General features: G+C 40.2%; 1 protein-coding gene across 2 annotated transcripts in view; it reads left to right on the top strand.

Annotated features, from left to right (window-relative positions):
* The first annotated feature begins 665 nt into the window (after positions 1-665).
* The window catches only part of samd10b (sterile alpha motif domain containing 10b), a 58,234-nt gene continuing 43,274 nt past the window's right edge, over positions 666-15,625 (top strand). Inside the window, exon 1 of one of the 2 annotated variants that reach the window (XM_025901587.1) lies at positions 666-1,060. In XM_025901587.1, the coding sequence (XP_025757372.1) occupies positions 1,048-1,060 (13 nt within the window). In that variant the 5' untranslated portion in view covers positions 666-1,047. The remainder of the gene's footprint in view (positions 1,061-15,625) is intronic. The other variant, XM_013274244.2, reaches the window with a different exon arrangement.

Genomic DNA, 15,625 nt, shown 5'->3' with positions numbered 1-15,625 from the left:
TTTGGTTCTGGGAGTAGACGCAGATCCTTTGGGAGGGGTGCGGACAGTGACAGATTTACTGATGGTTAGAAGAAGTGTGCTGATGATGGCAGGGAAACAACGAACGGATGAAAAATAACATATCTATTGTAAAGTCTTTCAGAACTTCTTCACACTATATTTGAACTACATTTAAACCTTTAACAAAATTGGTATGAGGAAAAATCTTTAATATAACAGGTAATATCAATGTCGGAGCAGTCCCAAAACAATCAGGTTAAATTTAGGCAAAACGCACTGATTATACTGCCCTACTGATGCTGTTTGGATTTTGACCGTTCTTCTTCCTCCTGTGGGACCCTTACTTAGTGGAACCACAATGCTGCAATATATGAAAACCTTTGCTTTCTGTAATGGTTCATTGTAATAATATCCTATTCAACTCTTCCACTGTGCAGAACTTAGAAACTTTAGGTTGAGAAAACTAGAAGGTTTCAATCAAACATCAGAGAAAGCTTCTATATTATTATTATTATTATTATTATTATTTTATAATGACAACAACAATAATATAGTTGGAAGACGAAAGTTTTTCTAAGCTTTTTTAAGAAAAAAGGGGGGAGAATCTCTATCGTCGCTCGCGATTTAACAAAAAAGAGGCGTGGATGTGTTTGTGCGCGGGGTGAGAGAGAAAGAGAGAGAGGGAGAGAGAGAGCGGTGTCTGTGTCCTATAACAGCTGGTGTCGGGGCGTAATGACCTTTTGTCTCCAGCCGGTCAGGTACGGAGAGAGGGGGGGCGGAGATACTGAAGGAGCAGTTTCATAGCGGACTGGTCCCGGCATCCCGGAGACCAAATGGCCGTGAACCGACAGAGAGGAAGAGTGTGATCTAGGTTTTTCTTTTCTCTCAGTACTAACAGCAGTGAGAGCTGTCTCCATGCTCACATAGGTTAGAAGGGGCAGGAAGCGCTCTTCATCTCTCACGCTCAGTAGCCTACATTTTATCCGTCTGGCAGAAGAATGAGAGAGTCCTGTTGACACCACGGAGAGATACACGCTGAGACCGACTATGGCTGTGGACGGTAAGAGCGCCTACTATTCCCTTTACTAGAGCATCTTACCCAGATCCACTGTGGGTATTCATACGGGGCATGAGCTGGTCACTAACTGGGACTTTATAAGCTACTTTGGGGTTTTCTTTGACATCATATCACATTTGCACCACATCTATTATTTTTTATAGAACATTTATGATGCTAATTTTTTTGGCAAAAGACAAATAAAAATGCGTTTAAGTAGCAGGAAATGTTTCTATGGAGATTATTTTATATATATTTTCTTTATTGTGGAATAGCCTCTAGATTTCCACTATCCTCAGGAAAAATAAATAAGTAAATCTGAAAAGTTGCTTCTGACAGGATTTCAGGTAAGAACTTTTCAAAATAAATGTGGATTTGGTCTTCTCTGTCTGGTTAGATTTACCTTTGAGAAAAAAGACTTTTAAACTTGCATGTAGGTAAAAATACCCAGCTGTAATGTGCAGTTAAGCAGCCAAAGTCTTTGTTTTACAGGAAAGAAGACTGTATTGGAGGTTCAGTGTTACCCATGGTTTCTTTGTACTTGATTGTATTTGTCCAGCGTCTGGCTCACCTGGATAAATTACCAGCTGAAGAATAACAATGATGCTGTATTCTTTGTTATTCATGCTTTTGTTTTGCTGTTACACAAGTATGAAATATGACTTCATCAGTCATGTAAGCACAATAACCCACCCCCACCCTTTCAAAGCACCACCAACCCCACCCCTCACAAAACAGAATTTGTTGCTTTTAGATCTGAATTGAAAGGGTGGCATACACTACAAAGAATAGCAATCGATAGCTCTCTCTTTTCTTTTTTGTAGAAGGCTGCGGTGGCTAATTCTGCTGATTGATCTGATGACTGTTCTTCATTCATTAATTACTGTTTGGTTTATGAAAGCTAGAAAAGAAACTGATAGTAAACTACAAAAGCTGTTTAGCAGTTGTATTTTCGCTTGGAAACATTACTGAAATTTAGATTTTGCGTATCAAAGCGGTGTCTTTATAAACCAAAATTCCTCTGAAAACATGCTGAAATAAATCCAACCCTTTTTTTCCCTTTTGTTTTTGTTGTGAGGTCACATTTTATGCAGCCTCAGCTCAAAACAAATTTCTCTTTACAGAGCTCTGATTGTCTTCCCCCCCCACCCCACTTACCCTAGCTTCAGGGGACAAAACTAATTAGACATTAATATACTGTGCAAAAAAAGCTCTTCGGTGTTTTTTTGAATTGTTTGTACCCTTGTTTTTTGTCCTGCCACTTTCTCTTTCCCGCGCTTGGCTGGTCGGTGTTAGCTCCAGGCTAACCAACTTAAGTGAAGCCTAATCAGAGCCTCTCTTTGCTCAAGGGCAATAACGTGTGTGAGAGCATTGGTGTAGTGCCAAGTGGGTTTTCCATCTGTCCTCTGTCTACTGAAGCAGGTTAGCTCTTCATTAGCATGACTGCAAGGTGGAGGCTCAGTCAGATATGCATACGTGCATACTGACACATTGGACAATCCATAATTAATCCATAGTTTACTTAAGCATCATTAATTTACTCAGACCCTTGGGCGCTGATGCTACCCTGACACTGCTGTGCCACTTAAACTTTAATGAATATGGGTCCAAAAAGACTGGATCACTGCTTGAAGACATGCATAGGGATGACTATACAGCTACGACAAGATATAAGGCTTACTAACATCTGCAATAAATTATAGGGCACAGATACTTATTTAAGAAGATTTTGTCTCTTATTTAAAACTTTTAGAAAGAAAGTTTAAGAATCTATTTGAGGAATTTAGATAATTCTTATCCGAGTTAACATCCAATTTGTGAACTGTGATTACTTTTAGTTGGGTACGTACAGAACCAAAGCGACACAGATTGATAATGCATTGCATTGATTTTCATTTGCCAGGAGACTGTAGTGTTATTGTGAGGTAGGCTGTCGGCAACCGGCCTGTGACACTATCATTTACAAGGGCTGATCTGCATTTTAAATGGTATAATAGACATTTTGCCTCATCTTCATGTAAATTACATTTTCCTCCTTGCTGCCTGCTGCACAGCAAGTCAAGCTATATAATTATATTCCCCTCTATGTTAGGCAATTCCGATTGGATGAAATTCATCAGATGTTTGCTTAAATCATCCAGGACATCTGGCTCTGTTGTCATATCTGAGATAAGCAGCCATACAAATGATCCAAGTGGGCCACTGTGTCGTCCAGTGCTCATTGTTTAGGATGAGCAGGGATTTTTTTTTCTCCAGAGGAGAGGACAGCAGGCTTCATCCCATGTTCACATTAGGAATAGACGTGGGGGCAGCCCAGTGTGTGTTCTCCAAAAGGCAAGCCTGGCCAAGCCCAGCAGCAGGATATCCAAAGATTTTGGGCCAGTATAGAGCATTCCAGCATGGTTTCCATCCATCCATAAAACAGCGAGACATAAGCACACGCACTCAGACATACAAAAAAAAAAAAAGCCAAAAGCCATGCCCACCACCAACCTGACAGGCCCACACAGAGACAAGCGCACAGCTGGATCTGAATCTATAAACAACACATTTGTTTGTGTGTCTCTCTCTGGGCATGTTGGTAGAAAGCCTGCCAAGGGAGGGTCGATAGTTGCTGTTTGCCGTGGTTCATGATGGACACCTACTGTAGGATGGGGGCTTAAACATGAGGAATGTTTGTACTGTAATTTTCTTCTAATAGACAGACATGCTGCAGCATTATTTTCTTTTAATTACTCTGAAAACGTAGTTCTGCCATAAAATAATTCATAAAAATGAACAACTATGAACAACATGCTCCTTGAATAATCTATTGTGTTGTCCTTCCTCCAGATGATGGCTAAACCTTTCTTCAAAAGCCCCAAAGCACAAATGCATAGCGTTTCTTCAGATTGGGTCACACCATTGTGTGCTCATTTGGTTTTAAATGAACTGCCCCTTTCCACTGAGACGCCAAATATGTGCACATGCTTTGGTCAATACATCCATTTGTGTTTGTATGTGTGAACATGTTGATGAAGCATAAGGGAAGCTAACACCCCTCTGAGTGGGGCGCTGCGGCAGGAGGAGTGTTAGCTGTAAACAGACAAACTTTGTTGTTTTCCTGGTGTGTGCTATACCGCCTGCTAGAGAGTGCATCCATTTGGTGCTGGAGCCAAATGTGTTAGGGGCCTCTGTAGTTGGGTAATATGGTGATGGTGTGCTAACCCTCTCAGCTACAGTGGCATGGAGGGGTTATACAGCAATTTCCTGTGTTTATGCTTGTCAGGGAGCGTGCAAGCTGTTAACCTCTTTGCCGTGTCCATCATCATCCCGTGCTTCCTCACAGCAGGAGGGTGTGCCACTCAATATAATGCATGGAGAATCCTCTTTAACACACGCATGCACTCCAGTCATCCATCATCAGCTCTCTGATCCACTGCTGCCCTGCAGCTGCACCTGGCACGAGCATGTGCATTTTAGACTCACAGAGAGTGGAATAAAGACTAAATTGACAGAGGGATAGAGGAAACGGGGGGATGTGTTTGTGTAATCTTGTACAGTAACTGGAATTCCCAGACTACATTAACAAGAGCCCTGAGAAGTTTTCATAAACTGTTTTATCAGCTGAAGGATATATTATTGTTATTAGTTTCTTCATAGCTTTGGCTACCATTTTTTCAAGTGATGATATTCTTGTAGCTCACTCAAGAGAATACTGAAATGATTATGTCTGTACATAGTAATCTATGTTTATGATAGAAAGGTTGGGCCATAATTTTGTAGTTTGTCCTTTTCCCACCTCTTCCATATATTGTAGCTAAATCTGCTGGATAATATGAAGGAAATTATTACCTCATGAAACATTTGAAAATGTATTTTAAAAGTATGATATATAAAATGAAATCATCATGGTATATGAGAAATATGAGAAAAATGAGAAAGCGAACCTTTCATGAGAAAATATTGATATGAGAGTACCAATGAAGCATTCATTATTAGAAAAATATGAAATGTGTATTTAGTTAATTTTATTTAATTTTGTCTATAAAGGAAACCTAAAATATCTTTGCATTACTTAAATTTTATTTTTGTTTTTTAAACCAATTCAGCTGCTGATAATTGGGTTAGAGGTTGTAGTGTGTTATTCGAGAAGCCTCAAGTGTCACCCACTATTATGCTCTTCAAAATAATTAGACATTTTTGTACAAAATAATTTTAATTCCTCAATAAGCTTCTTGCCCCTTTTTATATGTTCTTGTTCATAATGATATTTCTGCCTCTCTGGGTCTCATCAGTTATACTGGTGAGAATAACTTGTGGGCAAAACCACAGACTTTTTTACATACTTGATGACATCTTCATCTCTATCTTTTTTTTTTTTTAAAGAAATCCCAAATAGAAATCTACAGGAGAACTCTAAAAACAGCAACGATGGCATTGTCCCACCAATATTCCTGAACAGTCAGAACCGATAAACTAAAAATGATTTTTTTTTGTTTTGTTTTTTTGACTGCACATCCGTGATGTGAATGTCCGATTCCACCTCATCTCAAATGTGCTCTATTAGTGTGATCTGGTGGCTGCAGGGGCCATTTTCTTACTTTGAACACATTGCCATGTTCAAGAAAACAATCTGAGATGATTTGAGCTGCATTATCCTGTTGGAAACAGCCATCAGAAGATGGTACACTGTGGATCGATGTGGTTAGCAACAATACAGGTAGACTGGTGTTTTTTTTTTTGTTGTTTTTTTTGTTGTTGTTTTTTTTTAATTTAAGAATCTTGTTGTTTAATAAAGAAATTTGCAGACTTGCACAGAGAGGGTAAAATTATGATGACTGATAATGGAGATGAAGACAACGGACGATGAGGACAGGGAGGAACAGGGGTTTAAATGCACCAAAGAGACAGTCAGAGGGAACAGGGGACAACAGGAGACATTTAAGGATGCAGGGACTGACAGAGACAGGGAAGAAGTCTCATCGTGACGAGTAAAGTTTATCTTGCCTGGATGGGCAGCTCCCTGGGTGCTCAGCACCCCCAAAGCTCTGATCCTAGAATCGCCCCTGACTCTGAGACAGGATATTTCTAACTTTAGAGATGTTGCGCAAATGGAAGAAAGAAGTCTTACATATTTGTTTAATATGTGGGTTGAAGGACATGTCCTGGTCAAAAATGACTCCAAGGTTCCTCACAGCGTTACTGGAGGCCAAGGTAATGCCATCCAGAGTAAGAATCTGCTTAGATACCATATTTCTAAGATTTTCAGGGCCGAGTACAATAACCTCAGTTTTATCTGAATTAAGAAGCAGAAAGTTAGCGGCCATCCAGGTCTTTATGTCTTTAAGACATTCCTGCAGTTTAACTAATTGGTGTGTGTTACCTGGCTTCATGGACAGATAGAGCTGAGTGTCATCTGCATAGCAGTGAAAATTTATGCTATGTCTTCTAATGATGCTGCCTAAGGGAAGCATGTATAATGTAAATAGAATTGGTCCTAGCACTGAACCCTGTGGAACACCATAATTGACCTTAGTGGGTGAAGAGGACTCTCCATTTACTTGAACAAATTGGAGTCTATTAGATAGATATGATACAAACCACTGCAGTGCAGTACCTGTAATACCTACAGCATGTTCTAATCGCTCTAATAGGATATTATGGTCAACAGTATCGAATGCAGCACTGAGGTCTAGCAGGACAAGCACAGAGATGAGTCCACTGTCAGAGGCCATAAGAAGATCATTTGTAACCTTCACTAAAGCTGTTTCTGTGCTGTGATGAGCTCTGAAACCTGACTGAAACTCTTCAAATAAGCCATTCCTCTGCAGATGATCAGTTAGCTGTTTGACAACTACTCTTTCAAGGATGTTTGATATGAAAGGAAGGTTGGAGATTGGCCTATAATTAGCTAAGACAGCTGGGTCTAGAGATGGCTTTTTAAGTAAAGGTTTAACTACAGCCACCTTGAAGGCCTGTTGTACATAGTCGAGTATTAGAGATAGGTTGATCATATTTAAGATCGAAGCATTAATTGTGTTTATGACTGGTGTTTAAATGATGCTCAGTTGGTAGTAAGGGGCCCAAAGATTGCCAAGAAAATATTAAATATCCCCCACATATTTACACCATTGATACAAGGCCAGATGGAACCCTCTTTTCATGGTTTTTACGCAAAATTTTGACCCTGGCATCCAAATATTGCAGCAGTAATTGAGACTAATCAGACCAGGAAATGTTTTTTATTTCAATTTTCTGTTCTCCAGTTGTAGTGAGCCTGTGTGAACTGTACTTTTCTATTCTCAGCTGACAAACAGTGTGGTCTTCTGCTGGAATCTGCTGCAGTCTGTTCATTCTCCTTTCTGACATTAACTTGGCCTTTTCACTCAGAGAACTGCTGCTCACTAAATATATTTTCCCTTTTATGGAGCGCTCTTTGTAAGCTTTAAAGATGTCTGCACAAGAAAATCGCAGTAGATCAGCAGTTTCTGAAGCACTTACTAAAAACCTTGATACTGAAAACATGTTTCTTTCCCATTCATTTGAAACTATGTCTAAATGCACTGAATTGCAGCCACATGATTGTTGATGAGATATTTGTGTTAAAGTGCAGCTGAAGAAGTAGACCTAATAAAGTATTAGGCGAGCACTTGTACTTGTTACTTTTTAGGTAAGTGAACTTCTCTTGGCTGTTTTATAAAAAAATGTTCAAAGCCCTAAGCCTGAGCCAGGGATATATATTATCATTCAGATGCTTTCCCAACATGGCTGCAGACTGGTAAGACTTCCTTCAAGATGAACTTTGGTAAAACTAGAGAAACATGACTTAAGTTGCACAACTCACTTGGTAACTCAGGTACAACACCTCAGGGTGAAGCCACTCGTATTAGTAACACAATAGGAAGTTTAGCTCAAACTCAGGTATCCATTAGAGTGTTACTGTTGGTGGAAAACATTTTCTGAGATAATGATGTAACGTTCTTTTTAGCGGCTCCGTGAGACCAACCGCCAACTGCTTTAACCTCTGACCCGATGTGTAGGACTTAGATGGACTCAGTACGGTTCAGCGGATAAACATTTCTGCTCTAATCCTGCAGGCCTTTCACAGATTGATGAAAGAGTAAAAGAGGAGAACCTGTTTCGGGGTAAATAAGTCGCGGATTAACAAGAGCAGAGTGCGGTGGATTTCTGAAAAATTCTGTTCTGAGGCGTCACACCTCAACTGTTTTCATTGAGTCTGCCCTGTGCCCTCATTGCTACCAATGCCATGCCTGTAATGCTTTCCCAGATGACAAGGCCTCACCTTTCCCGAATTCTTGTCCTGGCTCCAACTTTTCTCCCGCCTCTCCCTCCTCACTGCTTCCTTTCTCTATCCTCTTGCTGAATTAAAGTGCGCACAGGCCCATATCCAATTTCTGTATTTTAATTAGCCTTCTGCACACAGAGAAGGATCAAGGGAGAGGAGCTGAAAGGGTGTAGGGACAGAAGAAAAAGAGAGATGTAATTTTTCTGAAGGATTGCACTAATTAGCTATAATTTCATACAGTGGTTGTATCCCCCATGCATCACTCTGTTGTTACTTACCGACTTAATACTTCTCACTGTATTTTCCCTCACTCGCATACTTGATCAATTTAATTACTGAATTTTGGCTGTTGTGATAAAGCATCTGTGTAGTTTTATTTTTGACCATTATTGCGGTAGTTCAGTTGTAATGACTCGCATTATTGTTTATTTCTGCTCTCCATCATTACCATCGGTCCCGAGAAAATGAGATAGCAGCAAACGGGAGGCCATGTTCCACTAATATCTTTGTGTCCTCAGCCTCATCCTTGGCCAGATGTCTTTCAGCCTGCAGTTTCAAGGAGAGCAGTCAACCCCTTTCCCTCAGTCGCTAACTCTCCCATTAGAGTCTGCTAAACAAACAGCCTAATTAAGTGTGGCCTTGTGTGATAGGGTATGCTTGGAGCTTTTTACTCTTTGTTAATAGGTTGGCCTGCTCCTCCTACCAAATGCTGGGGGTCAGTGAAGCTTGTGGAGCAGATTGCCCATTACACCAAATGGCTAATGGCTCCAGCTACACCCTAACAATGCATACCTCCTTGCATAGTCAGGAGCACAAGTCACATCCATTCATCCACTCGAAAAGCAATTACATTACTCCTAATAATAACCTACGAGCGTGATGTGTGGCAGGGTCCATCTGCATGTGAGATGTGTCTTCTACATCAGTTTACATGTATATATTAAGCCACTGAAGTGTGTGCTTGCGCAACTTTGAAATTGAACAAGTTTAAATCTCGTTCCTCCCGTACCTCTTCCAAAAATAGAAATCAATTTTGCGTTCCGTCTTCCCCTCTTATCAGACACTTAGCTGTTCCCTCTCTTTCTCTGCTCCAGCCTATAAATCACGCTTTTTAATCGCTCTACCTCCATACGGCCCACCTTATGTTGCGCTCCTTTTTCCTTCTGTCCATATTCCACTCTTTCCCTTCCTGCTCTGTTCCCTGATGTGCATTATTACAAAGTTCCTTTGAATATACAGCACTGGCAGGGTCTATAGCCTCCTCTGCCTGTCACGGTGCTGCTCAAATAGGCCCTCAATTTACCATGTCAATAGGCAGCCAAGTGTCAGCCGAGGTGGAGAGGAAGAGTTGTTTAAATGCAGCTCAATGCACAGTGACTCTCTTTAAGCCAAGCAGTATGCTCTCTAGTTAGCTGCATTTACCCCCACACATTTATACAGTGTTTTATTTTATAATTTTATATGTTCTCAATATATTTTTCTCAAATGCACTTAATTCCCACTTCCTGTCATCATCTTTAAAGAAATTCTTTTGAAACATTCCTGTCTGGCTCTTCTCTCTTCCCTATGGTACCTCTCTGAAGTTACATTAAAAAGAAGCCCCTCCCCAGCCACGTCAGTTCAACAATTCTTTGCATGCTCATTGAACATGTGACATTTTCACTTCACAAACTTTTTTTTTCTTTCTCTTTTTCACTCCCATGCTTACCAAACCCAAGGGAAGCTCTGGCTGATGAAAAAGCCATATGGCGCTATCGAAAAGTGCCTCAGACCATGGAAAATACACATTACAGTGATTTATAACATGCTCGAAATGCACTGATAAATGTGAGTAGTTTAATATGACATTCAGGTTCCCATTTGTGTGTATATGTGATCCGATTTCCTGCAATTAAGTCACAAATAAGAACTGACTTTAACGTCCAAGCCCAGGAGATGTCTGGAGGCTGAAAAGAAGAAATTCTGTGATTTTAGCTTGAATGTAACCCACTTCCTCATGCGGCCCTTCTTGACTTCTTAAGTGATTCATTCTCAAAAAGAGATTGGGGCTATTATGTCAAAGTCAATCTCTCATACGGCACATAAAGATCATGCGTTGCAAAAAAAATGTTTTTATCTGCTCTTGATTTTGAATCAAAATCTTCTTAGATTCTCACCTGTCTTATATTATTTCCACTTCTAGCCCTGGTTCTCTATTAATTTGTGGTCGTTTTGATCCTTTACTTTGATCACTGGCATCAAATGGTGGAAACACTGGGCTTTAGCATGGCACTCTTTGTGTACAATACTACGCTTTTAAGTGTTTGCACCCTTTTGACCTGATTTAGTTGAATCCACTGAGACATGCGGCTGTTGCAACTTATCCTTAGATTAGGATGGATTTGTCTCGTAAGAGTTATAGATAGAGGCAGCTGAAAGTGATTGCCTAAGTGCTGTATTGGTCATAATGGCTGTTAGAGTAAAAGACAAAAATCCTGCAGCTATATATATATATGTATATATAGATTTTTTTTTTTTGCAGAAGCACCTAGAACAATCTAAGACTTGCAGTTCTTTACAGTTGCTTAAGGGAATAAACGGCAATCAGTTTGTCAGAGTCCGATTATATCTCCCTCAAAACATTTCCTCTCATTCCACTTCATGTGCTTTTGTCCTCCAGTTGTAGTCTTATGCTTTTATAGAATTTTGCTCCAGAAATAGCTGTTATATCAAACTAGGAATGACAGACGTTAAAATGGAACCAAGACCAAACTATTGTCGTGGGAGGCAGCCGAGGTTACGGCGCTGTCAGTCAGAGTTAGTGGGGGCGGGCTCTAAGCTGTCATCCCAGTGTGTCGGTCTCGCCCTACATATCAGGTCACTGGTGCTCTGCAGGCTTTGGATCTTGGTAGAAGCAGACACACACAGAGATGCACATATACTACTTTTAGGGATATAGCTATAGTTATGCGGGGTGTTATATATACAGTATATTTTTCCTTCCACTTATGTGTGCACTGCACGTTTGCACTGATGGGCCGAGTCACCGAGTCTGGAACAATGCTGGAAATAAAAACTGACACAAGTCAGGAAGAATTCTTGTAAGAAATTCTCTGCCTTCAGTGGATTTTTGAAATGGATGACGAGATGAAACAGATCTTTGGAATATTTGACCAAAAAAAAACTGATTTAAATTTCTCTGCAATGACTGAGAGAAGAGAAAAGCACAGCCAGTAGATGTAGGGATATCATGTGAGATGGGCTTGAGGTGCACTAATTTGACAGAAAGTGATGTAGTTAAGGTCTGTATAATAAAACTCTTCTCTCCTAGCCTGTCTCATCTAAAGTGAAAATGGTAGACAATCAGCCAGTGCATTAACATAAATAGATGTGATGGCCCAGAGATGGGGTTGTGTGTGTATGTCTGGGAGATATAACGAGAAAGAAGCAAAATGGGTCACTCAGGCTTGTGCCATTAATGCCCTATTGTTAATGTGATGTATCTGTGGAATAATTAGTGTGTTTCCATTTGTGTGTGTGTGTGTGTGTGTGTGTGTGTGTGTGTGTGTGTGACAGGTGACAGGGTATCACTAGTTAGGTCATCATGTTTAGACTCATTCACTCCAAAATTATTTAGGCCAAATATTTAAAACAGTGTCATTGCATACACATTTTCAATTGACTTCAATCGCACAAATGCAGAAATAATTATTTGCAGTATCTTATTTATTATGAGAATGTCACGACTGATCATTTGTACCTACACCACCAAAAATGGGGGCAAAAGGGAGGAGATCATGTTTAATCGGTTAGAAGAAAAGGTTAGAAATATAAGTGCCAACATGAGCAGTGTCCACAGAAACCTCTGAATCGCAGCTCAAAGCTCATTTAAACCATTTCTACAACCACTAAACAAAGCAAAGACACCAAACAGTTAAAAGAGCAGTTACGTCACCACGAATCTGTGATCAGGTAATATCCATATTTTGATTGATGATTTTCTGGAGTTAAATGTGAACCGAAGCATATTTTCAAAGGTGTTATATGCTATAAAATACTTTTAAATAAAATAATCTCTAATAAATTAGGTGTGGGAAATAAAAAAATTGAATTTTTCTATGTTTGAGTCACAGTAACTTTTAGTTACAACACTTTCAAGCACGTTTAAGAGCCACATCTGAAATTCAAGCACTTTTCTTGTGCCCCCTTTTCCCTGTTCATGCCCTATCGGCCCCCCTGGCTGCAGTTTGCTAGATCCGCCCCTGCACAGTTACCAGCCGTCAGCTACGTAGAAAAGGATCCTGGTGTAGAAAGTAATATTAAATAAAAATTCTAACAGCAGCTTATCAAGCTTAAACGTGCTGCTGTTGTTCAGCCGCTGGTTTCCTCTTTCTGGTGCAAAGTGGGCCAAAAACAAAGAAGAGAGACGGACTCGCGACAAAAAAGCCGATCAGCTGATCGTTAAGCAGTTTCACGATTGAAGTAGCGGCAGGAGAGGGAGGGAGAGAGAGAGGCAGTCGCTCCATATATTGGTTGTTAAGCTTAATGCGGGAATGCTTTACAAACATTCAGAGATGAACTTGCACACTTGCTTTACTTCTCTCTGGGATAACTTCCTCGGAGATTAAATGCTGGTTTGGTAGCGAGGCTACAAATACACACAGCCGCTCTATCACATGACCCATACTGCTGCAACTTGCTACGGTTATGAGCCGAGTTACGCCGTGTCGCAAGTTTTGTGAGCTGCTTTTTTGATATTTAATGGATCGGATTACATTTTTTATTTCTCGCCGATATCCGATCCAGTAATTTAGGTCAGTATCGGACCGATACCGATACGTAATATCGGATCGGTCCATCTCTAGTCATAAGGAGATCTTAAAAATCTTAAGTCCTTTGATGATTTTCCTTAAATAGGGGTGAGGCACAGCAAGTTTTAGTTCGTTTTAGCAGCATCTGTGTTTGCAGCCAACAAAACGTTCACCACAGAAACATTTGGAAAGCTTTTCAAAGTCATCGTATAGAAACTCCATCATGTTTCCAAGAAAGAACCAACCAATTCAAAAAGATTACGCCGCCTCTCCTTCCTGGCGTGGCCGGCCAATTTCCCCAAATGGCGTCTTATCCTCCCAAAGGGCATTAGAGGAGAGTAGGAAGGAAAACTACCTTCTCCAGAAAAAAATGCAACAAACTGAAGAAGAGAAACTTCAACTGGAGGACAAGTGTAGAAGAATGGAAGCCCAAAATAAAGAGCTGGAAGAAAGACAACAGCGCCAGCCGGACATAAAAATTATTAATGAGGGCTGGGGAATCAAGTTTGCTCAGACCCGAGAGCAGATTGTGCACCTCATTAAAGAAAACAAGCAAAAGAGTGCAGAACTAAAAGAAATGACCAACCAGCTCCAAGACAAGAAAACGATGACTGACAAGATACAATGGGATCTCCAGTACATGGACCAAAGGTATCAGCTGCTCCAAAGACAGCTCCATGAAGCTGTGGAAGAAAAGAAAGAAATCCTCCAACAGAAGGAAGAGCAGGACAAAAAGCAAAGAGACATGCAGCATGAACTGAAGAGCATGCAGGAAAAATACCGAATGCTGAAAGAAAGCCTGGATGAAACACTGCACCAAAATAAAGACCTTCTTCAACAGAAAGAGCAACAGCAGGAAAGACTGAAAGAAGGAAAACGCATTGTCCAGGACTTTGAGTCTAAAAATCTAAAACTGCAAGAGTTTTGTAAGCAGCTGGAGGACAAAGCAACTAAAGTGGAAGAAGAAAAGGACAAACTGGAGAAACGCTGCTCACAGATGCAGAAAAGGATCGATCAGATAGCGAGAAACAACTCCGAGCTCGTTAAGGGGATTTTGGTGGAATTCAATAACTTGAAGCGTGAAAACACTGAAATGCAGGCACAAAAACAACAACAAGACAAAATACATGAAGACCTGCAGCTCACGCTCCAAGAAATCCAGAAAAGAAACGAGCAGTTAGAAGACGAGCACAAAGAAGTACAACAGAGAAATGCAGACATGCACAAGGACAAGCTGGTACAGGAGGCAACATCCAAACAACTCAAAGACAAGCTTGAAGAACAACAAGCAACATTAGAAGAGGTGGAACAAAGATGTAAGAAACTTGAAAAGCAAAACGCAGAAACAATCGATGAGTTGAGAAATCTCATCCTGGAGAAAAAAGCGCTTGTGGAAAAGTGCATGAAAAAGAAGACAAAATGGTTCCGCTTGTTCCGGAGGAGAGACGCTACTGCTTCCTCACCTGATGTAGCCTCGTCTTGCTCCACCTCTGTTCACCCGCCCAACCAGTCCCGGCAGTTGACTGTCCCCTCCTGAGCCTGGTTCTGCCGGAGGTTTCTGCCCGTTTAAAGGCAGTTTTTCCTCCCCACTGTCGCCAAGTGCTTGCTCAGAGGGGATTGTTGGGGTTTTCTTTTTTTTCTTTATTTACTTGTTTAACTTTTTTCATTATTACTTCATTTTACCTTGTTTCTTTATTTACTTGTTTAAGGTTTTTTCATTATTACTTCATTTTACCTTGTTTCTTTATTTACTTGTTTAACTTTTTCCATTATTACTTCATTTTACCTTGTTTCTTTATTTACTTGTTTAAGGTTTTTTCATTATTACTTCATTTTACCTTGTTTCTTTATTTACTTGTTTAAGGTTTTTTCATTATTACTTCATTTTACCTTGTTTCTTTATTTACTTGTTTGTTCAACTTTTTTTTCAACTTATCTAAATAATAAACCAATTGAATTTATCCTCTGAGTATTTTTCATTTCATCTTTACAGAATTCTTCCAAAACATTTTCAAACATTCAGATCTGCCTGCATTCGTATAAGTGTCTGACTGTGACATCTGAGTAGCTGGGTAATAATATGGAAATGGTTCAGTGAAGTACAAGAGAGCGTAGCGCTGGTTTGGCACTGCAGTTTTGGAACACAATTACTGAAACTACTGAGACTGTAGTAATTGTAACACTTCTGACCAAGAAGCACTGGTGTCGGCGCTTAACAAGCATGTACGCACACGCGGGGGTGATTAATTGGCTGGTTTCTGAGAGGAGCCCAGAGCAGTTTCTGCTTCTCTATGAAACATCTGGCATCATTAGAAGCCAACATTAGGGAGTTATCAATAGAGAGCTGATAGTGTTTGAAAACCTGTTATTTATGGAGCTTTGTGGTGCATTAGCCACGGAAATGGGCACACAGACAACTTACCAAGCTCGAAAAAGATATTTGTTTGAGTGAATGCTTTAAAAAATAGCCTGAAGTGTCTAATTAGTGTA

The sequence above is a fragment of the Oreochromis niloticus genome, linkage group LG20, assembly GCF_001858045.2.
Source record: "Oreochromis niloticus isolate F11D_XX linkage group LG20, O_niloticus_UMD_NMBU, whole genome shotgun sequence".
Lineage (NCBI taxonomy): Eukaryota > Metazoa > Chordata > Actinopteri > Cichliformes > Cichlidae > Oreochromis > Oreochromis niloticus.
The sequence above is the reverse complement of the archived record's forward strand: the minus strand, read 5'-3'. Positions and strand labels throughout refer to the sequence as shown.